General features: G+C 35.6%; 2 protein-coding genes across 3 annotated transcripts in view; both read right to left on the bottom strand.

The window, feature by feature from the left end:
* LOC135682161 (actin-related protein 6) overlaps positions 1 to 10,964 on the bottom strand; it is a 33,089-nt gene extending 22,125 nt beyond the window's left edge. The window contains exons 1-10 of the mRNA XM_065196926.2: positions 10,765 to 10,964; positions 9,969 to 10,086; positions 9,063 to 9,131; positions 8,656 to 8,718; positions 8,125 to 8,185; positions 6,636 to 6,774; positions 5,864 to 5,920; positions 4,663 to 4,702; positions 4,049 to 4,107; positions 364 to 442 (exon numbers count right to left, since the gene is read on the bottom strand). Of these exons, the coding sequence (XP_065052998.2) occupies positions 364 to 442; positions 4,049 to 4,107; positions 4,663 to 4,702; positions 5,864 to 5,920; positions 6,636 to 6,774; positions 8,125 to 8,185; positions 8,656 to 8,718; positions 9,063 to 9,131; positions 9,969 to 10,086; positions 10,765 to 10,838 (759 nt within the window). The 5' untranslated portion in view covers positions 10,839 to 10,964. The remainder of the gene's footprint in view (positions 1 to 363; positions 443 to 4,048; positions 4,108 to 4,662; positions 4,703 to 5,863; positions 5,921 to 6,635; positions 6,775 to 8,124; positions 8,186 to 8,655; positions 8,719 to 9,062; positions 9,132 to 9,968; positions 10,087 to 10,764) is intronic.
* Positions 10,965 to 11,288: 324 nt separating this feature from the next.
* On the bottom strand, positions 11,289 to 26,203 carry LOC135682128 (uncharacterized). Of its 2 annotated transcripts, none has more exons than XM_065196867.2 (13): positions 25,313 to 26,203; positions 24,544 to 24,644; positions 24,069 to 24,257; positions 22,941 to 23,048; positions 22,269 to 22,508; positions 21,270 to 21,497; positions 19,754 to 20,047; positions 18,929 to 19,186; positions 17,016 to 17,177; positions 16,145 to 16,353; positions 15,452 to 15,604; positions 14,721 to 15,118; positions 11,289 to 13,477 (listed from the first exon to the last, which is right to left on the bottom strand). In XM_065196867.2, exons 2-13 carry the CDS (start codon positions 24,602 to 24,604, stop codon positions 13,063 to 13,065), a joined length of 2,715 nt encoding a protein of 904 aa, XP_065052939.2. In that variant the 5' UTR covers positions 24,605 to 24,644; positions 25,313 to 26,203; the 3' UTR covers positions 11,289 to 13,062. The 2 variants fall into 2 exon arrangements, with proteins under 2 accessions (XP_065052939.2, XP_065052947.2); XM_065196875.2 differs by having other exon boundaries at positions 25,483 to 26,203.
* Between the last annotated feature and the right edge of the window lie 37 nt (positions 26,204 to 26,240).

The following is a 26,240-nucleotide window of genomic DNA, read 5'->3' as shown; positions in this document are numbered from 1 at the left end:
GTCACGAAATAAATTTTCAAAATAAATTAAATTTAAGAGTATACTAATATTTCACCCCGGCCTACAGGACTTCATCAGAGTAAATGAAACGAACGACTTGAAACGAACGAAACGAATGACTCGTTCGTTTCATTTACTCTGATGAAGTCCTGTATGCCGGGGCGAAATATTAGTATACTCTTAAATTTAATTTATTTTGAAAATTTATTTCGTGACATTGGATTCTCGTCGTCGTATTGCTTTGTTCCTGTATACCTTTCATTTTAAATCTCATTGCAAGATTCACAGAATCCGGCGGACAGCCTATCCTGCGGTTCTTCCTTCTCACACTAAATAAAAAATAAACCGTGCAATTTGACTCACCCGTATGTATCCCCTTTTTACATTGGCATAATCTGGTAACACGTAATCACGAGCAATTGTATTCTCTTCTCGCATCTTCCTGGGTAAAAAGAAAATAACACTTTGTGCAGGGACCTTCAGTGGACGTCCTTTAGATTCATTTCATTTTTTTATTTTCTTTTATTAACCTAGTGTTCTTATATGTACAAAATGCATCCCAAAAATTCAAATAAACTGCTAATTCACAACGTGCACTTCTTAAAAACATAACTAGCCTTCTGATTCAACGTAAAAGAAAATATTCAACAATACAGGGACTCTGTAGTCAAATGTAAGTGCTGACTGTTGACTTAAACATAACTAGCCTACTGATTCAACATAAAAGAAAATATACAACAATACAGGGACTCTGTAGTCAAATGTAAGTGCTGACTGTTGACTTAAACATAACTAGCCTTCTGATTCAACGTAAAAGAAAATATACAACAATACAGGGACTCTGTAGTCAAATGTAAGTGCTGACTGTTGACTTAAACATAACTAGCCTACTGATTCAACATAAAAAAAAATATACAACAATACAGGGACTCTGTAGTCAAATGTAAGTGCTGACTGTTGACTTAAACATAACTAGCCTACTGATTCAACATAAAAAAAAATATACAACAATACAGGGACTCTGTAGTCAAATGTAAGTGCTGACTGTTGACTTAAACATAACTAGCCTACTGATTCAACATAAAAGAAAATATACAACAATACAGCGACTCTGTAGTCAAATGTAAGTGCTGACTGTTGACTTAAACATAACTAGCCTACTGATTCAACATAAAAGAAAATATACAACAATACAGGGACTCTGTAGTCAAATGTAAGTGCTGACTGTTGACTTAAACATAACTAGCCTACTGATTCAACATAAAAGAAAATATACAACAATACAGGGACTCTGTAGTCAAATGTAAGTGCTGACTGTTGACTTAAACATAACTAGCCTTCTGATTCAACGTAAAAGAAAATATACAACAATACAGGGACTCTGTAGTCAAATGTAAGTGCTGACTGTTGACTTAAACATAACTAGCCTTCTGATTCAACATAAAAGAAAATATACAACAATACAGGGACTCTGTAGTCAAATGTAAGTGCTGACTGTTGACTTAAACATAACTAGCCTTCTGATTCAACGTAAAAGAAAATATACAACAATACAGGGACTCTGTAGTCAAATGTAAGTGCTGACTGTTGACTTAAACATAACTAGCCTTCTGATTCAACGTAAAAGAAAATATACAAAAATACAGGGACTCTGTAGTCAAATTTAAGTGCTGACTGTTGACTTAAACATAACTAGCCTACTGATTCAACATAAAAGAAAATATACAACAATACAGGGACTCTGTAGTCAAATGTAAGTGCTGACTGTTGACTTAAACATAACTAGCCTACTGATTCAACATAAAAAAAAATATACAACAATACAGGGACTCTGTAGTCAAATGTAAGTGCTGACTGTTGACTTAAACATAACTAGCCTACTGATTCAACATAAAAGAAAATATACAACAATACAGGGACTCTGTAGTCAAATGTAAGTGCTGACTGTTGACTTAAACATAACTAGCCTACTGATTCAACATAAAAGAAAATATACAACAATACAGGGACTCTGTAGTCAAATGTAAGTGCTGACTGTTGACTTAAACATAACTAGCCTTCTGATTCAACGTAAAAGAAAATATACAACAATACAGGGACTCTGTAGTCAAATGTAAGTGCTGACTGTTCACTTAAACATAACTAGCCTTCTGATTCAACGTAAAAGAAAATATACAACAATACAGGGACTCTGTAGTCAAATGTAAGTGCTGACTGTTGACTTAAACATAACTAGCCTACTGATTCAACATAAAAGAAAATATACAACAATACAGGGACTCTGTAGTCAAATGTAAGTGCTGACTGTTGACTTAAACATAACTAGCCTACTGATTCAACGTAAAAGAAAATATACAACAATACAGGGACTCTGTAGTCAAATGAAAGTGCTGACTGTTGACTTAAACATAACTAGCCTTCTGATTCAACGTAAAAGAAAATATACAACAATACAGGGACTCTGTAGTCAAATTTAAGTGCTGACTGTTGACTTAAACATAACTAGCCTTCTGATTCAATGTAAAAGAAAATATACAACAATACAGGGACTCTGTAGTCAAATGTAAGTGCTGACTGTTGACTTAAACATAACTAGCCTTCTGATTCAGCGTAAAAGAAAATATACAAAAATACAGGGACTCTGTAGTCAAATGTAAGTGCTGACTGTTGACTTAAACATAACTAGCCTACTGATTCAACATAAAAGAAAATATACAACAATACAGGGACTCTGTAGTCAAATGTAAGTGCTGACTGTTGACTTAAACATAACTAGCCTTCTGATTCAACATAAAAGAAAATATACAACAATACAGGGACTCTGTAGTCAAATGTAAGTGCTGACTGTAAACTCGACAACCTCTTTTACTTTTCAATGACGCGAGTTCTGCACCAAACGAGACACATCTTGCAACTTATTATACTATGTTTGGAATAGCAGTTACGCCAGTTAAAATTGGCACCTTCGCTTATAAAAATTCATTCAAATCTTTAAAATCCCCTTTGCGCAAGGTATATTACTAAGTACTTAAAATACGGTTGTCTGAGTCATAGGGCTAAGGGAAATTAAATGAGATTTTACAAATTGACATGCTATTACAAGAAACGTGGTCCTTGTTTGAAAGATATATGATTACTTTTAACAACAATTGTTTTCCTTTTTTTATGTGATATTAAAAGAAACTACAATACAATAACCTGAGCCAATCATAGCAGGAAAAGACACATGGTCATCGAGTCCCCACTATGAATGGCTCTTACAATGAATTTTAACAATGATCTCTAAATCAGCTAACAGAAGTACGCAACATAACACTACACCACACCTTTCCAATAAACACTACGCTACATTGAGGTAACCAACCCACAGAACACCGTACACCAGGCCCCATCCAGGGAGCCCATCAAGCGGAACCCGGGTCCCGCCGCTGCAAGAGCCAAACACCACCCACCAAACTCCCCAGATAAACATGAATCGTGCTGATCAGTAAACTTTCATTCTGCAAAAAATTGAGGTCACTAGATAAGCCATAGAATGGCCTAGTTTATTTCAACGACTGTGTGTTTAAAGTTGAAGAGCATAAACAAGGAATTTTAGCTCATGGTCATGCTCCATTTCAACCCTGCCACCAGCTCTGCCGACATGGAATAGGTATTTTCTAATTAGACAATCCAAAGGGGTAATTCTAATATAGTGAGCAAAATGAAGGAGGCAACCGTTTGTACCTCAGCCACACACTTCCACCTGTTCCTCTCGTTCTAAATCTACAACAATTCTAAACCTCTCGTTTTAGACTTACAAATATTTGAAACAATCAACATTCTGAATCACCAGTCTGCTCAGACGAGCATCTCTTCATGGATAAACCCCGTATCGTCAAATTTAGGTTTGATAATGTATTACCAATTATGAAACGAAAAGGTCGATACTATCCATATAAAAAAAAGATTATTGGTTTCTTGTTCACCTAATGTTCCCACCCTCTCGCCGAAGTGAAACTGCATCTGAAACTGAAACTAAAATCAACCACATGAGATAAAAACTTACTTTGATATCTCCATATCTTTATTAAAACTCGACGAGACATAACAGCAATCTTCCCTAACCTACGGAGATAAAAACATTGCACATTCCCGTGATCAGTTGATTTCAAATATATGGCAGCCAAAGACATTAAATATATTATGCATGTATTGCAAACAAAAAACGCAGGATATCAAAAATAAGGCCTTTAAAATATTCATAGCAAATATAGCTCCTTCTTTCTAAATGTATTAAGAATTATTTTTGAATAAAATTCTGAATAAATAAAGAATAAAACTTCAATTCTTGCAGTGTTGTCGGACCGAAAATCATAATGGAGGGGGGGGGGGCATTCAGTTACTTTCTAAACAGCTCACTGTCATAATAGAAATACATGACAGTTTGACAAATGCCAATGGTGAGATGTAAAACCACCTAGCCCAGTTTGATAGTAAACAAAACAGTCTTCAACTTAATGATGAGGTTCTTATATAACAGTCCTTATGCATCTCTCAGGTAGCCCTTTAGGAAAATCAACTGCCAACATCTGTTTGAATCTAAAAGAAAAGAGACAAAGATCCTGGCGATTCTGTCTAGAAATGTGGCTTTGCAGCAAAAGAGAACGTTTTTAGGCTAACCTGGTTGATTACATATGTTTCGTCCATAACGTGCAGCTGTCTGTAAGAAGAAAGAAAGTTATTTGCTCATTTGGTAGTTTATGAAAGGTAATTGATTGCAAATTTTGTGTTGAGAAAAATTCAAAGAGTCCAATCACAGTGCTATTTCAATGAATAGAAAAGCTTTGGAAAACATGCCTAAGGTTGAAAACAATGTGTTACAGAACGCGGTAGATAGCATCAAAAGCGAGAATTACATTCAGCCTGTACGAGATAATGTGTTCATGAAAAAAAGCAACTGTTGTGTTGAAGTAACTGTCCGCTCAGTGATAGAGAGTTAAAATTGAGGCTAATTCTTTCACTTAAAGTGCCTGCGACATGATTTTTTTATTCTCTTAATTGAAGCGTTGCACTGCTCTCATAGTAGATCTGAACTTTTTTTGAAATAAAAGCGTTTTGATATTGAAATTAAGCAAAATAGTGCGGCCTAGCCAAGTCGCTTTATCATCATTCGCCGTTCTCTTGTGACGTCATGGGAGGAACTCGTTATTGTAACAATGTAAGCGCTAACTTCAAAAATCTCATCCTCGCTGCCACTACTTTCTCTGGAAATATCGCTCATCTTGGACCTGTTAGATTTCCCTCATTGACTACGATACAAAAACTCGAAGGAGGAGGCGATCGGGTCCCTCCCGTGACGTCACTGTCTACTCATTCTGAAAACCAAGATGGCGAATTTTGGCGTAGAAGATCGCCAATAACTCCTTCATTTCTCACGAAACGTAAAAACTAACCTCAGAAATGAAAATAACAGGCCTTTTTACATAAGAATAGATATATAAACCCAAAAGTACGAAAATCATGTCACCGGCACTTTAAATTTCAAAACAGTACTTTGTCTAGATTTTCAGCACAAATTAACTGCAATGCGACAAAAAGTGTTCTATGAAGTTTAAGGTACAGATAGTGAAAATCAACCGGCAAGTATGAAAAGTCCTTCAGTCATACGATTTGTTAATTCTGTGTGCAGAAAAGAGTTTTGCTTGCAATGAGGAGGTCAGCTGTTCCCTAGGTTCTATTTCATGTATACATTGAAATTGAGGTAAAAAGATTGTACTAGAATGCCTAGTGTTCTCAGATATAAAACTTCCTTGTCCATAATGACCATTGTCTTATGAAATGCTGGTACTAAAGTTGAACACAATTATGTTCACAAACTCACCTATATGACAATATCTCTTTTAAATGGTTTGTCATCAGCTTTCCACCAACATTTACTCTGAGAAAGAGTAAAAACAATCTTAGTTGATTTTTGTTAAAAACAGGCAGGTTTCAGAGACTAGTCTTGGTCAGATAAAAGTGCTTTGGTAAAAGAAAAATCACTAAGCAATGTAAACAAAGGTGTAATCAACTTTCAAAATGTTTAATTTAACCTTGATATGATTTTCCGCAATTAATTTCATGAATTGATTTCACTTAAAATTAGTGAGTATTAACCCTAACAACTGTTCTGCACCCTGAATATCTATGTCGGGTACCCAATAATTGTCAGTGAAAAAACTTTTTTACTGTCTTCGATTTATTAGAGAAATTGGTCTATGGCTTTGACAAATGAAAGACAAAATACTTATTAGAAACATTTTGTAAATTTGATTGTCAAGCTTGGTAATAAGCACAGGTAAATTAAAGAGATAGACAATAAAATCTGGACCTATCTTCCTATTGATAATTTAACTGGTATATTTAGTTGCTGAGATGTTTTTATGATTAAAAACTTAAGATGAATAACTGAGAGTGATATTTATGTGAATGCTGAAATTCAACCAAAAAAAAATACAAAAACAAACATTCTTAGAAATCCAGCACTACTAGCAAACTTATCATATAATATCATTATTTCTCTCTTTCATCAAATATTTATTTACTAACCACTGGTATATAGGAACCATAGGTCGGCACTGTATACAACAATAAGATTCAAATAGATTCATTACCTTTTAACACCTTTTTTGACAATTTTACCATCACAAATAGGTACCACATGGGAGAATGAAAAGCCCGAATCAAGTACAAGACAGCATAATGGCTTTTGCTTACTCTCCTGACAGTGCTTATATGCACTGAGTTGGGCAGCTGCAAAAATGAAGAATATTTAAAAATGAAATGAAAAACACAGAAAAAATGACGATAAACATGTAAAAAGGTGGAGATAATGACCCTTATCATAGAATGTTATTTTCTTTTGCCTATAGCGTTTGCATTTGAACCTAAGCCTTAACCAGAGAGAATTTAATGAAGACACACATAATTAGGCAGTGGTAGTATAAATTTTTTCCATAATCCCAGGAAGGTAAGGTGCACCTGAATATGGGTGTAGCAAATACTAATTGTTTAGGCTTTTGAGTATGGATTTTGACCAAATATTGCTGCTACATTAAGGTAGAAAAGCCAGAATAGAGCCTAAAAAGCAAAAAATTTTGCCAGATTACAGGGGAGTTCTGCTCCCCACCAGCCTCTTTTCATCTATGCCTATTTACCTAGCCATACTTAACAAAAAATCCAATTGAATTGAATCAAATTTCTGTTATTAAGGCAACTCAATAAAGCAAGTTCGGTTGAAAACATTCAACATTAATAAGACCCCTAGCAGGCTTTATATGAGCTTCAATAATTAACATTTCTGTATGATGATTAATATCAACAAAATATGTTACTCTAATAAAAGCCATGACAAGATTATTTAGTTGATATAGTTCTGTTTTACTAATTATTTATTTAGTATATAAGAAATGTATATTATTTCCTATAATAATACAGAATAATATTAGGCAGTGAAGAATATGATGGTTTGGACATGTTTGAAGGGGGAAGGAAAAGCAGTACTGTGATTTTTGGAAGAAGTAGAGATTTCTAGAAAAAGAGCAGTATCAAGACCAAAGAAAACATTGTTGGGACAGTGCAGAAAGATCAGAAGGGCCTGAAGGTGAAAGTAAAATGTAGAGCTGAAGAAGATGGAGGTGGATCATAGCAAGTCTGAGATGATGATGATTATTATTATTATTATTATTATTATTTTTATCAAGCAACAAACACTTCAAAAAAGGTCAGCAAGATAATTTAATAAGAAAAGGATAATAAGAAAAGGGATTTCTTAACTACAGACATGCAGCTTAGGTTTTATGAGTTGTTTCAAGAACTATAAAAGGTTCAAATCGCTTTGTGGTAAACAGTGCTGGTTTGCAAATACAATTCAACATTCACAGGGTTGGTCAAATATTGGGGGCAAGCATATTGCTTGGATAAGATGATGTCACATTTTCCCATTGTTTAGAATAAAATACCATTGTCCTCCAGAAATATAGAGGGGCAGGGAGGGGGGGGGGGCAAATGCCTCCCACAGGTTTCTGCCACTCAACATTCATTTAATTCCTCTAGCAAATTTATGTCAGGTACTTTCTAAACCTTTCAAATTAACATGACTACCTGTGCTTCTATAAAGTGCATTTACTCTGTATTCTTCAAACAATATTTCATCCATACATTCCTGGAAAGAGCAATATATGAATAAAATTCAATACACACAAATTGAATACATGTAAAAGCCACTATAAAAACCAATTCATTGCTGCACTAAACATAAAAATGAGCAAGCATATTTGGCGCAGGTCTGTTATTAAAGCTTTAAGCAAGGGCACCTACATGGTTCTCATTTTAAATTGTAGGAGACGGGAGCTAGTTATAAATGAATAAAAATGAAGCTAGGAACAGAAAATGATGACAAGAACAGCAAATGGTTTGTTCAGCAGTTTAGGGTGGCAATTTACAGGTCTCATCCAGTATTTGAGGGAAGCATAGAGGAGAGGAAGAGCTATGTCACTGCTCAAATGATTGAGGGGTGCTCAATCAAAAGTTTTGATTTTCTTGGCAACAGTTCTGCAAATTTGTAAGCAAAACTCAGGAGGAAATCCAGCAGGAATTTATTCATAAATATTTTTCAATATGATAATATCTAACCTTTATTGATGTAAAGTTGAATTGAGGCTCACTTAACACAAGATTTGAGTCTGACAGGTCAACCTGCAAGCAATATTGAAAAATATTGAAAACTGAATTAATAACGTTCAAAGAGAGATGGAATCAGTTTTAACAATGCATCCTGAACAGACACTTCTATTTCATAGACAGACAGACACACAATGTCATCAACAAAAGACTCTAAAGATAATAAATTTATAAGAATTTATGACAATGATACCCTCTCAAGCCTTATGTTAAATATAAAAAAACTCGCTGGAAGTTCAGCACATGCCACAACAAAACAATAACAGTCTGTTGTTATTGATAACATATCTAAGGTCCAATAAAATACAAATAGCAAAGAATTATTAGAAATGAAAAAATTTGAATTCAACTTGTCTCACATTCAAACAGTTTTTACTGAAAACGTAATCCCATATTTGACGCTGAACCTCCCAGTTTACCAAATAACCCTGCAAGACAAGAATTTGCTCACATTTACAAAACTTTAGAGAAATACCTAATTTGCAGAAATCTAGAATGATCTTAAGTAGTGCCATTTGATTTATGCTGGAATCAACAAAATCTTGTGCTACTGATATGCACCAAAACAACTGACGTAATTAACAGATTATGCCATGATGGCCAACACTGAAATCTGATAAATACTTATTACGCCTTCTCAACAGGGGGAAATTTCAGCTTGGCTCAAAATTAGTTGGTTTTGTAAACTTACAGAAGATGCCAGTTTGAAAGATGATAGGACAGATATTTCTAAATTTTTAACTCAGGAAAATAAAACTATTCTTCTAGCTTTTGTGAAGATATCTTTTTGTCAAGAAAACCAAAATCAAATTGTTATGGTATAGAAAGTACAACCTTTATGGGATCCAAGCTCTGGCAAGAGCTTACTAATGACATTAAAACATCTTCTAGCCTCGCAATATTTAAGAAAAAGATTAAAACTTGGAAAGATACAAAATGCAATTGCAGACTATGCAAGCCTTACGTTGCGCAGATTGGATTCTTGAAATAGTCATCGAATAATTGTATATTTTTATCTAATGAGTCATCCTTTTAATTTTGTACATTTCCTATATCATTTTATCCATTCATTGTAATTAATTTAAGATTTGTAAATGTAGTATAAATAGTAGGCTTTAATTAGCTGTTATATTAGATAAAAAATTTTGCTTCGCCTACTGTAAATAATCTTATAATAATAATAATAATTTTATAATAATTGTCTCACCAAATTTCTGAATTTTTTGAAAAATTATTTTCAATAAGGCTAGAAAAGAACGTCAAACCTTCTGAAATGGTAAAATATAAAAAAGGCCGGAAAAATCTTTGCATTCATTCAATTGATCACCAATGAAAACCTTTCTTCTCTCACTTTTGCTTTTGCAGCATGCATTTGTCACTAATCTAAAAATATGAATTGAAATAGTTTACTTACTCCCTAGAAAAAAATTGATCACAAATATCAAGCTTTTATCTGGTATTTTATGAATGAAAATTTAAAGTGTGCGCTCGATTTGAGTTTTTCATCTTAATTCCTAAATGTTTTGCTTCACATCATAGGCCAGTCTGCAGAGCGTGGCAGTTTTTGACAAGATCTTGTGTGTGCAGGAGCAAATATAAATGTATACATGCGTGCAAGAGTGCTGAAAAAGTGTGCAATGTGTGCACACTGCTCAGTTTTGATCCAATATGTGCAGCAAGTTTCTAATGGGCAAAGTATTTGTCAATTTGTCTCACATAGTGTGCACAGCAATTATTTTCTGCCAAAGCACTTTCAAGCATTCCACAAAATTTTGAGTTTGGATTATGATATAGCATTAGGTCAATCATATATTTTGTAAGATTAAATTTCAGGAAATCCCAGAAAAATGAATGTGTAGCCCTATGTTCTTGTGTGCGTTCTACAAGCCTCTGAAAAAATCTTGCACAAGCCACACTCTGCAGACTAGATCATATAGCTTGATGACTGAGCCATTAATTCACTGTAAAACCAATCATAAATCATTAAAACCTAAGTTAAATCAAGAATTAAAACATCTCATATCTTCTTCACTTAGATTTTCAAGTAGAAAAACTTCCTACCTTGGCTTATTATCGGTACTAAGCCCTACTTTTATGGTAGATCCGCCATTGTCCATCACAATTGTAGCCGCCATTTTGTCAGCGTGAATGTGATCAGAATGTTGACGTTGTTGGCGTTGCTCGTAGTAAAATGGCGGGAATTCCGTTCACACAGGGACTCAAAGTGCGTAGAATTAGAAGAAATTCAGATCATTCGCTTATTCACTCCACTTTAGGAAATGTAAAATTTTGAAACATAAGTGTCTTTTGTATGCAACTTGTAACGAAAATATATTATTTGACATGTGACAGATGAGTTTCTAGAGGAAAATATTTCAATGGGTGGTGCTGCTAAACCAAACGATGAAAAAGCATACTATTTTGAGTGCATTTTTCAGGCAGGCTCTTGTTAGTTTATGAGTTTGCCTAGGGAAAAAGTCTCTTTATCTTGCCTTTAATCTGGTTTTTTAATCTAGCTCCTTATCCAATTCTTGGTTACAAGGAAATGTTGTTGTTTTGTTACACACTCATTCTGTGGCAAGAACATTTCTTTTCTAAATAAATTTTCTTAGAGACTAATTAAACATTTTTAAAAATATCATTCTTAAATTATTCATTAATTCCTTAACCATTATTATCTGTTTTTGCTGGCTAATTTAAACTGATTATTGATGTTCAAGTCAATCAAAGTTAACAAATATCAAGTCTTTAAATTCAAAGGTCATTAAACTGCAAATGGTAGGAGCAAAGAACCATCTTATTTCAAACACTATCAATCTGGTTATCATTTGTAACAGCATTTTTACAGAAAAAGAATGTTTTTGATTTTTTCAGAATTTTACGGAGTTTTGTCGGGACGTTTCTGTGGGTTAATGGTATCGTCGTTTTGTCAGAATTACTACGCTCAGGGCTGTACCTACTGTTTTCTTTAGAGGAAGGGGGCTCATGCCCCTGCAGAAATTACATTAAAATTCTTTGTTTCCCCATGAACGATCTCTTTTGTTTTTTTTGCTCTCTAGCAGAGGTGCCTTTCAATTATTCTATTCTTCCTACGGTACTGTTGTTGTTTAATTGTATCATTGCTATGCCGATATTTTCAGCCTAAGCAAATAACTTTCAATTTTTTAGGCCTGTAAGAAATGCTTCTACTTTTTAGGATAGGAAGGGCAAAATGTTTTCAAGATAAAAGTGAATGTTTTCCTTTGCATCCTTAAAATAGTTATTTCAATCAATCGTTATGATACTGGACGTCAAAATGACGTTACCAAATAATGACGTCACCAAATAATGACTCAGTATACTCAGATTCAACCAGATAAAGATTGCTTTCCCTTATCTTTGTCACATGGAAATTTTTTGGTAATTTCAGGCTATTCTCACTTTTTCTTGCAATGATATAAGATTATAATTAGATAGATTAAGTAGACAAAATTCAGGCAAAAATATGTATTAACAAATCCACAGTAAAACGAGGGTTTGTATGCAAGCTGATTGCAAATTGTTTTTTATGGTATTGCAACGATTTATTACAAAATTTATCTTGTCTCAAATCTTAAATGCATTAAAAGTAAAATAGAAGTTGATTAGAACTATATACAAGGTTGCTTGCTTGCGTACAATAGTGGAAGCTATATAAGCTTTTAAGGATAGAGGAAAGCCACTTAAAAAGGAATCCTCGGAAAATTGGCTGCTCTTGTACCATCAACAAAAGAGTCTATTTCTGGCACAGTGATCAAAGGCTTTTTATATTTGTTGAGACCACTCCGGAAGATTTTGTGAAGAGGGCTTTATGAAAAGACCGACGTTTCATGAATTTCTTTGTAAGAATTAGTCGCTACTTGGCAATCACATTAAAGTCAATCTCCCGGCCTTTCCATCCCCGTTTCTAATTTAGCACTATTTCTCTGGTAATTTTCTTAGTTACTAATAAAACTGAAATGAGCTTAACAGTTCTTTTTCCATGCTGGTAATTTCCAAAATTTCTTTGTTTAGAGAGAATCTTTGCAAATTCATGAAGTTATCAACTAATTTAGCATGTTCGCAACCAGAATGCGTTGAATTTTATTCTCCATCATCGCTTCTCGTAAAATAAATTTATTAAGTTTAAAAATATATTTTAATCAGTTGCCTGTAGCTATGCGGGAAAAGGGCAACTGTCTTTTCTAAAAGAGCAGGGAGAGAAAGTATTCAGAGGCGCCCTTCACTGAAAGCCAACACTCCGCTACCCAAGAGTATTCCCTATTTCCTTGACTGTTCACCAAATTATTTCTTATGTACTTGTGGACCTTAAGTTAAGTTATAGTTATGTGGTTGAATCTACTACCATTTACAAATATCTCTTGATATATACTGAATCTCGTCCTCGGGAAGTGCGTAATTTGCAATGAAATAATTGTCGAGAGCTCCTGCAAATGATGCTTGAGGATCGTAGTAATGCCGGCCTATGCCAGCAAAATGTCCCCAATCTTGTGAAAGATAACCTGATCCTGGAGCCTCTTTCACCAATTGTCCATTGAGAAATACCTTTGCCTTCGATTCTTGAGAGTCATAAGTAGCTATCAAATGGACCCATTGCCTGGGTTTTATCACAGCTAGTGTGACCAATCGAAATATTTCTTTTTCATTGTGGTCCTTATGTATCCACTTCACCGTTCCATCTTCAATCACAAAATGGTACTGGTCGTGTTTATGCATTGAGTGGCTGCCAATTGTATTGAACACTTCATGCGAGCCCCTAAAATATTTTTAGAAGAGCATTATAGTGAATAAAATAATATTAAATCACAACTATAAATCGTGAGATGCATAATCACTGTGTCACAGATTCTAATATAGTTAACATTTACTTCCTTAAAATCTACCCAAAATAAGAAACTTTTTAAAATAGCAATAAGAAACAGCTTAAACTACAAAAATTTTCTGTAGCGGAAATGGAAATTCCATTTAAACTAAGCAGAATAGAGAAATGCAAAATTATACTTTAAAACATTGCCGTGGATAAGAAAATGTAAAGGAGGGGCGAGAGATGTAAATCTTCAGACAAAAATCTTATAAGCATTTAACTTTTTTATAACTTAAAACATAACGTAATTTTATTAGAATTAAAGTAAAACAGAAGATAAACACTTGAAAATAATCTATAATAGCTGAAGATCATAAATCCTACTGCTTGAAGATTCTCTGGATTTCACCACTTAAAAGGTATTTTCAAGTACGATGATGTGTTAAAAAGATTGGCCATTTGATTCAGAGCAATGTAAGAAGTCGTTATATTCAGCTATAAAACCTTTCCCCTCAAAGTGTATCACTTAGATGTAAAAAAGAAAATTGTGTAATATTTCTGAGAAGATCAGAACTTTTTCGACAAAAAGTGTTTAGCTTTAAAGTGGGTATTTCATCCCCGCCGACCCCTCTATATCTACGTTACTGCTTTCAACTAAGAAGATAACACTTAACAGTCCTCTTTACAAGCTCGGGGTGGGGGGGTGCTCATCTATATATAGGATAGGAAAGCTTGGGTTACATTTTTTGGGTCAGTCAGTAGTTTAATTACTTTTTGGTGTTCGTTGATTTTTTAATTATCTTTTGGGTCTTGGATATTAAAAAAGGTAAAACAAAATAGAAAAAACCTACTTTTTGCGCAGGGCGAGAAAAGCTATTTTATTTCTTGCTGATAACTAATCTTTTGGGATTATGGTTTGTACCCCAGCTTGAGCACCCCTATCCTGTATTTATACGAGTACCCTCTGGGTTTACCAAAGAATTGAAACAGAAAAACAGAGAACTATCTCGAGCAGGGACCAAAGGTGCAAGGATAATGGAGGAGGGTGCTTAAAACCCCAAAAATTACTCATAGCAATTCACTAAGTAGTTTCCTTTCTCATTTCTTCGGACATTGAAAAACTTTCAGCCACAGCCCCCTTCCTCTCAACTTCCATATCCGGACTATGCTCCCTGGTCCTTTGTCTTAAACATACCTATTTGTGTTAAGTCGTAGCCACGTTGAAATTGATATCGCTGCAATTGGCTTTTGTTTAAAAGTCTTTCCATCTAATGCTATGTATCCATTTTGAGTGAAATTTACGCCTTGGCCACAAACTCCATCGCATAAATCTGTCCCATTAGTGATCTCCCCATTATTTGACAATCCAGATTGATCAAGGATCTTCTGTCCCTCAATCTGCGTGAATCCGAAAAACAAAACAATCCTTCGGAAATCACAAATCTGACTCAGCTTGCTGATATGCGATCGAGACAGTGCCTCGTTATAAAGATAAAACTCATCTAAGATTCCATAAAATGGCCGGCCTTCGATCCATTCTCCATTGTCCGAAGTGTCGTAAAATCTACCAATGCTAACTCTGCCATTCCAGTCCTAAAAATAACAAAATGATAAAGGTTTTGAAAAATACCATTATTAGGTATGGTCATTACGAGTCCCTTTATGTAACGAATCTTATGAATATGACTGGCGGAATGCAGCTCAAGAGCCTTAAGAAAATGAAATGGAATCTTTTATGGAAATCAAACTTGCCAGAAAAAACAATACAAAACAGTAATGAAAGATTAGAAAGCAATTATGTCGAAAAAACCCATATAAAACACTTGGATCTACTTTTAATTTAAATTAACCTTCGTTCAAGATGAAAAAACGTTCCAATCAACCACACAAAAAAAGATATTCAAATATCCAAAGACATGTACCTACCTGTGACAAAAGTCCAGACCCAGGTTCTTCGTTCGATAACTCACCGTTGATATAAATAGCTGCTTTCCCAAGTGAGCTGTTGTAGGTCCCAGCGACATGGGTCCAGGTTTCAGGGAGTACAACAGGCTTACTGGTTTCCACGCTAAAAACCGTCTGTTAAGAGATAAAATTGCAATCAAACGTGAAAAATGGATACCCGGACGACCCTATGATAAAATAGATGGTGGGTTGATAACCATATTATCAAGACCACACGATAATATTCGCCGATAGGATACAAAAAAACTGTGTAAGACAAAATTTTGAGACAAATACAGGATGAAACAAGACGCAAGGCCAGTGGCAAGTAACTGGAAAGTAAGGAACCTCAAGAAAGGCGCACCTACGCCCTAAAATATCTCATTAAAGGCGTAATGCCCTTATGAACATATTAGAACCACACATACATTTGTTGAAATTGCACTGAAAAGCATTTAGAAATGCAGAAGCTTACATAGAGTAGGATGAACTATTTTTTAGTTAGATCAAATTGGCTACGAAAAGACCATTACACGAAAAGCCTTCATAACAAAGATTTTAGGACTCTGGTAAGAAGTAGAAAAGAGGTCTTTTTAGAGATAAACACCTCTGAGTTAACGTTCTTTATTTATTCAAGCAACAGACTAACCATATAAATAGAAATGAAATACCAACCTCTCCTTTGTTATTACGATGGAACCATCGAATCTGCCCATCGCTTAATTCTAAGTAAAACTGTCCATGTTTGTTTTGATCAGCGTATGGATCGATTGTTTGAAAGATTTCTTGCTGCCCCTCGTTAGAGTCAATGTACACCCAAACAGCTACGGTGATTCCAACAGTTGGTTTGTTCACTATTTGGTTTCCATTAAGCTGAATGTGGCCTTGAGAAATGAGAATCATTTCAGCAACAAATCATAAAATTTATGCAATTCAAGGCCAACTTCATGCAATTCAAGGCCAACTTTATGCAATTCATGGCCAACTTCATGCAATTCATGGCCAAGTCTCATATCGATATTGAACCAAAAAGTAGTAACAAATAGAATTAATGCTTTGAATGCTTTGAAAATGTTGCTTTGAATGTACCGCAATACGTTGCTCAGTGATAACAGATTGAAAATATTCAACAGTAAAAATTTATCTCAAGCTATGAACTGGCTTTGAGCACTTGCTCTGTGAAAACAATGTATAACTACGATTTAGCCATTTGTATAACTATGTATAACTACGATGTTTTATAGGCATTTGACATGGATAAGTACAGTGAATCCAAAAGCAACTTAGACCAAGTTGATCAGAGCACGCGCATTTGTATAAGGGACTGGAAACTGCTCACGTGAATCCACTGTGCGCTGCTCACCGAAGAAAGGCGGAAACTGTCAACATGTTTTTGTCTGGGCCCAATTTGATTGGTCAACCCCTGGTGGTCGAGTGGTTGTGGGCCACCTTTACCTATGCCAAATGCCTTTAAAGAATTCTCAGCTAGCAGCCATAAGAAATAATAAGTATACAGAACATCTATACTATCCACTGATGCTCTTACCTCCTTGAAATCGAATTCCGTGTCCACACTTCCCAGCGTCCCTTGCAAGTTGACTAAAGTTTACTAACGTTCCTTCGTTAGAATACCCTGAGTCATCTTGAACTGTCTCTCCAGAAATCCGATCGAAGTTGAGGTAAATCAGTTGAGGTTGACTACCCGAAGCTAAAGTTGGCAACAGACAGAAAATCAATATAAATCAGAGAGGTTATCTAATCAAAGAGCTTCTGATTCGATTAATATAATATAATTAACAGATTAGATATCATTGTTTTTACTCCTTTTATCAAATTCAAACGAGATTTAAATGAAACCTGGCCAGGGCTTAGGTGATAGAACAATGCATGCTTTCCAGCCATGTGGTTATTCAAACATTTAATAACAATCGTATATTGATGTCTTCTTAGTTTGACTTTAGGTACACGCTTTCAGGCACGCAAAGAGTGGGGGGGGGGTGGGGGCGTGACGCTTCCCCAAAGGTTGGAAAATCCAATTGCAGTTGGAAAACTTAAAAGTTCACTTGGAATTTTTTCTAACTATTATGACCAAATATGTGAATTTTATAGCTTAGGATTTTGGGATTTTAAATGTAAAAATCTTAGATCTTGTTGAAATTCAAACTCTGGAGCAGGCACATCTTCTAATCGTTTTTAATTGCGAAGACCTGTCTCCACTGGATCTCGAATTGCACCATTGCATCGTTTGTTTCCTTTCTGACGCGGGTTAAGTTGAATAAAATTATTTTGAACAGGCAAGGTAAATTTCTGGATAAGAAGTTTAAATTTTACCATCAGTATTGATTGAGCCTGAAGTTTTGAAAAAACCATTCCCTGTACTGACCAGAACAATTGAAAGTGGGAATTTTTGAAGAAACAACGAGTAGCCAATTCAATTGAAAACATCAAAAATCTTTCATTGCTAGAAATTCTCAACGCTTCTTAACGGGTGTATGCTCAGCTCCCCCTGCACTTTGTAGACCTCCTTAAGTCTTATCATAAATTGCTATGATAAAGGTGATGAGAAGCAACAAAACATTGATCAAAGAAGCTGCAGCAGAAGTACTTGATCAAAGAAGAGTGTTTTATCTTACAAATCGGGCATATACACTTGCCCTCAGATCACTCTTTTCAGTTCCAAAAAACAAAGGGCATTTAGCCCTTTGAAAATTGTAAAAATTGTCCTTCGATCAAGAACAAAAAATTAAATGGTCAATTCCTTGATGCTTCTATATTGTTAAAAAGATATTTTATATAAAACTGATCTGCAGAATTGCTGTTAATTGTCTTGAAAGAATATTACTTTTTATCATTAAACATATCCAAGATCTAGACTGGTATGGCTTTGATGTTGCTTAATATCTTAAGAAAAGATTAAATGTTCCTGTTACGTTAATCAAAATTTAGAGATTTCCTTTATCTTCTTTAATGTTTTTATGCTTAAGACTAATTATTATAAGTAAAATGTTGGTAATTATACAGAACCTTAAAATCTAGAATAAGCCATAAGGCTATTTCAAAATCAAATTAGTAGGTACAGATGATTAACAGGTCGAAAGAAAAAATTCATCAGATAAAGTTGCAATTTTCAACCCTCCACGACCCCCCAAAATTAGCCACTTATTTACGTCCCTGCACTCTTTGCTGTGTAGAGCAGCCCGGAATTGTAACTAAAAGGCTCTTGCGCAACCAGCATGCTTAGCTGTAGGGAAGCTGAGTGTTTTGAATTTTCATGCAGCATGATATTAGGCCGGTTCTTTTTAACAATAGTCGCAAAGCTTGCTGGTTGCGCAAGAACTCTCAATTTATAACTTATTCAAAGATTACTTAGATGCAACTAACTTATTTATCAAAATGAAAGGCTGGTCAAGATTGATGTTCTCATCCAGATCGTGTATGAATAAGTTCTTTTTGACTCACCTACATTGAGCACATAGCTGCATTTCATATAGATAGTCCTTATCTCCAATGGAGTGAGCTCCTTATCAAACATATAGATTTCATCGAACCAATCAAAGGACCCTGCTGACGAGTTGTGTTTACCGAATGATGCTTCGCCGTCCCAGTCCTCTGATAAGGCCCCGGCTCCGGTCGAGCCTTCCTTGATGTCTCCGTCAACATAAATAACTGCGACTTCTTTGTTAGAGTCATATGTGACTGCAATATTGGTCCATATACCTGCCATAATAACAGAATGTAGCATAGCGTAATCTGATGCATTGAATTGAAGTCAAAAGATTACTGAATGAGATTGCAATTAAAAAATGTTTTTAAAATTTCCTAAATGCTTCCTTAAATGTAATCACAAATTGAGTATGATGAATATGCGTTTTCAATAAACATTTCTTAGAAAATCGAGGGTGAGCTAAAACATACATTGGCAACAATTGTATTTGTATTTGTATTTGTATTGGAGAACCATTGTGCAGGGAAGATAGTTATTTCAGCCTAGACTAGACAGTTTAAATCTACTTCTTATCAGAAATATATTTTAAGGTTTTAGTAGTCTGATACAGGCAGAAAATTCTCGCGTTCAGCTTTATGAAATTCGAAATGAAAAATTTTAGTTAATACTTTTATAATTATCACTGTTAATGTTGCTGTTGTTGCCATAAATTTGGTTGCTGTTGCTGCTTTTGTTGCTGTCGTTGTTCTTGTATATGATTTCTCCAAGTAGAATGCCTTCCCACTAGAAAAAACCTTAAAGAGAACGATAGACTAGTTGGCACAATAAACATCCCTTACCTGCCACAATAATTGGTAAAGTCTTAACCTTGAAAATCTCCTGATTGTACTCATTATGGTGAACCCAGTATAGCGCTCCATCAACAACCCTTAGATCGTACTGCTTTCGTGTGTGCATCGAATGGCCTCCAATCGTCTGAAACAGCTGATGCGTGCCAGAGTTGTCGTCGAGCTTAACCCACATAACGATTGATACAGAATCAGTAGGTTTGTTTCTGAAGTACGGACCATGGACATTTATATTACTACTACTGCCATGAGCAACTCTAAGACCTATGCCACATGTTCCGTTTGCTAAAATAAAAACAGAAAATCAGTGTCGAAATTGTGAACCTATGTTCAGGACCAACGAGAGGTTTCGGAGGTGTCGAAGTTGTCTAATACCAGAAAATAGTACTGGGTGTGGATAACTTGAACTCAAATACTTTGTGCTACATAAAATCTTCGCAACAAAGTCATCACCGGTCTGTTGCCTTCATCTATTCAGGGCCACTTTTAACATACTTACTAGAGGTCAATCACCCCTCCAGCCCCGATGACTTTCCATTGTTTTAAATAACAGGCTATTGTGCTCCTTTTGATATGAATAAAGGCTTTTCCCGCAGTTAATTTCCCTTCGAAAAGGGATACAAGTTTTTTCATTACTGGAGGGGTGCACCTCTCCAGCCTTTATTTCTCAAAGTCTTATCAGAAATCTCATTAATGTTATCGAAGAAAATCAATAAAAACAAGTGCTGATGGGAAAACCCAATTTCTCTAGCGAAATTGTCCCTGCCGACGCGGGGTTTCAGGAAATTTTGGGACGTGCGTAAATATTCTTAAATACTTAGGCCTATTGACAGTATAAATGACAAAATTATTCCAGGGCCCACGCCACAGGGGGGCAGGTGGCATGGCCTTCCCACTTTTTAACTAAATATAAGATTCAAGTCAAGTCAAACCATTAATATAGATAAAGTTTTAGATTACAAAAAATGCATTGAATATAAAGTCCCCAAGTAAAACAGCGTAAGCAAAATGTTTGCCACAATGGAAGCTAAGGGGTAAGTACCCTGGGTAAGGGGTAAGAAGAAACTATCTTTACATAGATGACCCCTCCAGTGACGTTGGCTCTGTATCTGCTTTTGGTGCGCACCGGTAAAAAGTGGTTATCAAAGCCACGGGTCATCACAGTAAATTTTAATTAAAACGACAGCTTTCATGCCAGAAAAACAAAGTAAAAACTGAAAGAATTTGCTAAGATTCTGCTAAAATTCTATCTAACCAATTTTGCTGCTCAATAAACCATCGATTAAGATTAACAAATCCTTTTTTTCTCAGGAAAGGGTTAATATTTATAAAGTATAGAGGCAAGTGCTTGCTTCTAAATTCAGTGACAAAGTAAATCGGATTTACCATCCTCCAAAACTTCGGCTTGTTTCAAGAGATGTGATTGTAATTTTAATCTTCGCCAATAGAGAAAAATATATACGAGGATTTCGAAGCAATTTAAATGTATAATTCCAGAAGCCATTACCTGACGACGCAAAGCCGACCAAATAGCCGTCATTTCCTTGAAAAGAAATGTCATATGTTAGATTAGCAGTTGTGTTTTCAAAATTTAAGTGAAGGATTTTTGTTGCCAAGGGTCCTTTGCATCGATCATGCAGCTGCTTTAACTCGCCCTCAGATAGAGTCCTGTTGAATATGTAGAATTCGTCGACATATCCTTTAAGTTCGTGATCATTCTTCATTCCTCCGATTCCTTGAAAAGAAAAACACAATGATGAAAAAACACAATAAAGATGTACAGAGAAATAGCTTGCTTCAAAGTCTAAGAGCTGAAAGATGCAGGACCGGGGGCCATTCCCCCTAACAATCTGTCAAAGGTAATTAGCAGTTTTCTCGTCACAACGTTATTTAAATAGTCACTTTTTGTTCCTTTTTGTCTCTTTTCCTTCTTTCCTCAATCCTAGAGGTTTCCCCCAAAGTATACTGCAATGTTTCAATAAATAGAATATTCACATTTTCAGGACTACAAGTAGAATGGATTTAATGATCTAAGTAATTAAAATAATAGTCCCAACATTGATTAAGGGAAGCTGTTGTATTTTCCTTATTTAATTTTTCTAGAGCAACTAGCAATGTAACAAACAATTCAAATGGAATATAGGCACTAACTAATAGCATGAGAGGCATTTGTTCAGATTTTTTTCTACATCTTATATTTTCTCTACATTCTGAGGGAAAAGGACCCACACACAAACCATTTTATGCAGTACCAAAAGCACCTGTATGCAATGCAGCATAGGAAGGGGATATCAAAAACAGAAGACTTTTCGTATCGCACCACGTACAGAGGTACAGAGGTACAAAGGAGAATTTACTGGGTGCGATATTTTCCTCCTCAACCTTCTAGAAGCTTTTTCTGTTCTGAATTGAGGACTTCAATAACAAATAAAGAACAATCCAGTCTCAAGCTCTGGAAAAATAAGAACAGCCAGTCTGAGCCTCAATTAACTTGGTCAAAGTGTACCTGCAAATGTGCCCCAGTCTTGTGACAGTTTCATCGGATCGGATATTTCTTCCTTAATCATCTGCCCATCAATGTAAATAACAGCTCTCCCTTTAAATGAATCGTACATCACGACAAGTTCGACCCAGGTGTCCGGTTGGATAACTACCCGGTCGGTTGTTACAGAGAAGACCGTATCCGATTTCTCGTTACGATGAAACCATCGCAAATTGCCATTAACTACTTCTAAATGATACTGGCCTAAAACAAAATTACGTCATATCAATTTGAAAGAAAAAACGGAAGCCGTGCTAATGTAATTTTTCTGAAGTTTCAAAAACATCACTCTCTCAAATACTGCTAATTGACGTGTTTTAATGGGTGTAAACATTGCAGTAGCATTATTTTGGGGAGGCTTATTCAAACTAACATTCAGAGTTCCTTTCTTAACACCCACGTTACAACTAAAATTTAAAATTTAAAAATATAGTTTAAATCTAGTCTCAGAAATAACTGCATCGATCCACAATACCCCCTTGGCATTCTTGACAATATGGTACTCAGAGAAATCACAACGAAAAACTTAAGACGTTCAACCCAAGCACTTATGGGTGATAAACTTTATTACCATTACCATTGCCCAATAGATAAAGTTATAATCAATAAAGAAGGTTTAAAGAAAGGAAGCAATACCAAGTTTGTGGCTTGAATGATCTCCTATCGTTTCAAACAGCTCGTGGGTTCCAGCAGTGTTTACTAAGTTAACCATCATTGCAATAGTTACTCCATCTCGAGGAATTCCTGAAAAAGCCCAATATCATTTGAAAAACTGAAAACTGTCCACCAACTATATTTGTATTGGTAATAGAGCCCGGAAAGAACACGAGGCTTGAAAGATTGCACAAGGGGGAACAGTGGCCAGGGCCGTTGCTAGCCATTGTGCTCAAGGGGGGGGATGCTCCGATTCTATTTGCCGACAAAGTGGTCGAACCTTGCCGACAAAGCACCCTTAGATGGTAAAAAGCTCCTCTTATTTACAATGAGTTTTTATGTCCAAGAGGGATGTCACATCCCATCACACCCCCAAAAGCGACGGCCCTGATAACTGGCTGGGGGTTGGAGGGGCGGTGGTTAGTGGAAAGGTATAGCGAAATTATTTTTAGATGTTGCTTTTTGAGCCGTTTTGCATCAAGAAGAGAAAAAGGGAAAACTCTTGCAGAAAACTGTTTTGCATCAAGAAGAAATTTTATGGGAAGGGGGACTGTAGAGAGCAGAAAAGGCCTATCAAAGCCAAATAGAGAGCAGAAAAGACCTATCAAAGCCAACTGTGGATGGCGTTGCCTCTAACGTAGTAGTTTGCAGGGGTGCCGTCCTAAAAAGTTAGGAAGTAGGACTGGGCTGTAGGCAAATTCATAAGGCCACACCTTTACCACACCCAATATACTTGCATATTTATTAAAGACTCTCGTTTGTGCGTAGAAGTCATTTAAACTATTCGATGAAACAAAAAGACTGGTAAGAAATTGCTTGTTCGTAAGAAATCTATAGCACGGTAAAGGTTTGCCAACACAGAATTCGTCCAAACAGATATGAACTCATTTGTTAAGGGAGGGGGAGCTGAGCCCACAGAAATCTCTCTGAGTTTTAAAAAGGGGGGCTGAACCCCTAAACCCCCTCCAAAGCACCTCTGGCTAGATGTTCCTTGCCACCAAGGAAATCCAAATGTTCTAAAGGGCACTAAAGGTAATATCTCAGAGCGATGCAAAGGAATCGAATACCAGGTTTATCAACCTTTATATTGAATCAAGGTATTTATCATACCTTGAAAGCTTTTGCCATCAACATTGATCCTCCCACCAAGCAGCTGAGCACAAACCCCACAGCTACCGTCCTTCTTTGATATCATTGCCCCATCTTGCAACGTAACCTTGTTGTTGTATTGGGAGTCGTCTAAGAGGTACTCTGCTTTATATCTATCAAATCCAACATACAAAACACAGTTTGGATCATCTGAAAAAGGAAAGAAGGTTTTTAACTTGTTAAGGGATAACTGGAGGGTTCAAAACGTTTAAAGGGAGTGGCTGATAAGTACGTTGGCAGAACTAGCAAAGGGGGATATGGAAGAGAATGTAGATCTAGGAGAAGTTTGTGCTTAGAAAAGAGGTCATTCTGGAGAAAGCACGAAGAGAGGTCATTCTGGAGAAAGGTGGATCTATTAGAAGATATAGGTCTTATGAGGATGGGTCTAGAGAAGGACGAGCAGAAAGATTACATGCTATTTTTAATTTTGGCTCACCTTTCAGACGACTGGAAGTGACAACACTAAGAAAACAGGCAGCAAAGTAAAACAACCACATTTTTTATTTGACATCTATGCTTGGCTCATACCAACGATCTCTAGAACAAGAATATGCATGTAAATTAGAGAATATCCAAGACAGAAGACTAACAGGACTGCTAGCTTTTTAATTGCTCGTCCATCTGGGAGCAACTGTTTAAGAGACTATGTTGTTTCTGTCGATTAGAATGAAACTGAGGAGACGTGCATTCAATACATCTTGGATATGGAATTGAGTTCCATCTCCAGGGATAATTCCAGGAAAGGAATATTAAGAGCTAAGCATAACTTTTATCGCTTTCATGTTGCGTAGTTTTCCAACTTTCGTCGAGATGGGGAACAACTCTCAACTGGGTATCAGATTCAAAGCAAATGATGTTGTAAAAGTGCAGTTTTATGTTAATGATAGATGCTATTCTATGGCCCTGGAAGGACAGAAGAACAAGGTGCCATAAGATCAAATACTGCTCCTGGTTCTAAGGATGTACAAGCAGTTGTAATAATATAGCAGTTGGTATAGGAGTTTTTGAAAATTGACCGTAAAATATAGTGCTTTAATAATATGGCAAGCTGCTATTCTCACACCTTTTAAAAATAATATACTGTTTCTTGTATGCGTTTAAAATAACTGTTCGTATGCAAATTGAAAGTTTGTGCTGGAAATAAGAAAAAATCTAGTAACAACATTAAGTTTGGTATGAATTAATGCATCGCTAACATGACATACCTTTAGCTGACATTCGTAGCGCCTACCAAGTCGTAAGTCTAATTTTAGTTAAAATTCCCACCATGCGTAACAATGTATCGTAAGACCCGTGTATTTTGCCATACAAACAAAAATCTTGCAATAATCCGAATTGTTAATAACGGCTCTAAAAAATGAATTTTCATATTTACCAATTAGGCTATCACAGTGTACTCAAGCATGACGGGAAATTCAAGATGGTGGTTGACAACTTTGTCGATACAGCTAAGATTCAAACGCGTAATTGGTCCATATGTGTTGAAACCTCTTCAAAACTTTAGCCTTAAATCCAAAAAGTTTAGCCTTAAATCCAAAAAGTTACCCAGTTTTCCGAAAGGCAGAGTTTTTTTCAATCAAAAGAAATACATAAATTATTGGCTAGGCCCATTTTTTAGCTCGTTACGGTTCACCGCATGATCACGCCGCCACCTGTTAAACAGAGTTACTCTTCCCGCCATTGACAGGCCTCTCTTGGAAACAGATAATCTTGAAATATGGATCATAGTTCTTAATTGAAACTCTTTTGCAGGTACATGAAACAAAATATATTATCTAAATTGGCTTATTTTCGCATTATACAACAATTTTATTTGGAAGTTCAGCAACAGTTTTAACAATCAGCGAGTAAAAGACAGCATCCCTTTCATATAAACTTTAAAATCCTTTCTAGTTAATTCCTTCAGCATATAAAATATAGCAGCTTTCAAATTTCTATAGCAGGTTCTTCGAATAGGCATAACTGAGCCTCTGGTGCTGGTTGGCACCTTAAATATCATTCGGTGATGTTTGTTATGGTGGAACAAAATTGATGATTAGTGTATGAATTTTGATCTTGTATGAATTAGAATTTTGATCTTGTACTCAATAGAATATATCTCTTCAATCCTGTTTTTGTAACGCGTTTTAGTGA

This window comes from Rhopilema esculentum, chromosome 17 (assembly GCF_057945365.1).
Source record: "Rhopilema esculentum isolate cy_ngs chromosome 17, ASM5794536v1, whole genome shotgun sequence".
Lineage (NCBI taxonomy): Eukaryota > Metazoa > Cnidaria > Scyphozoa > Rhizostomeae > Rhizostomatidae > Rhopilema > Rhopilema esculentum.
Note: the sequence above shows the minus strand (reverse complement) of the source record. Positions and strands in the feature narration are given on the sequence as shown.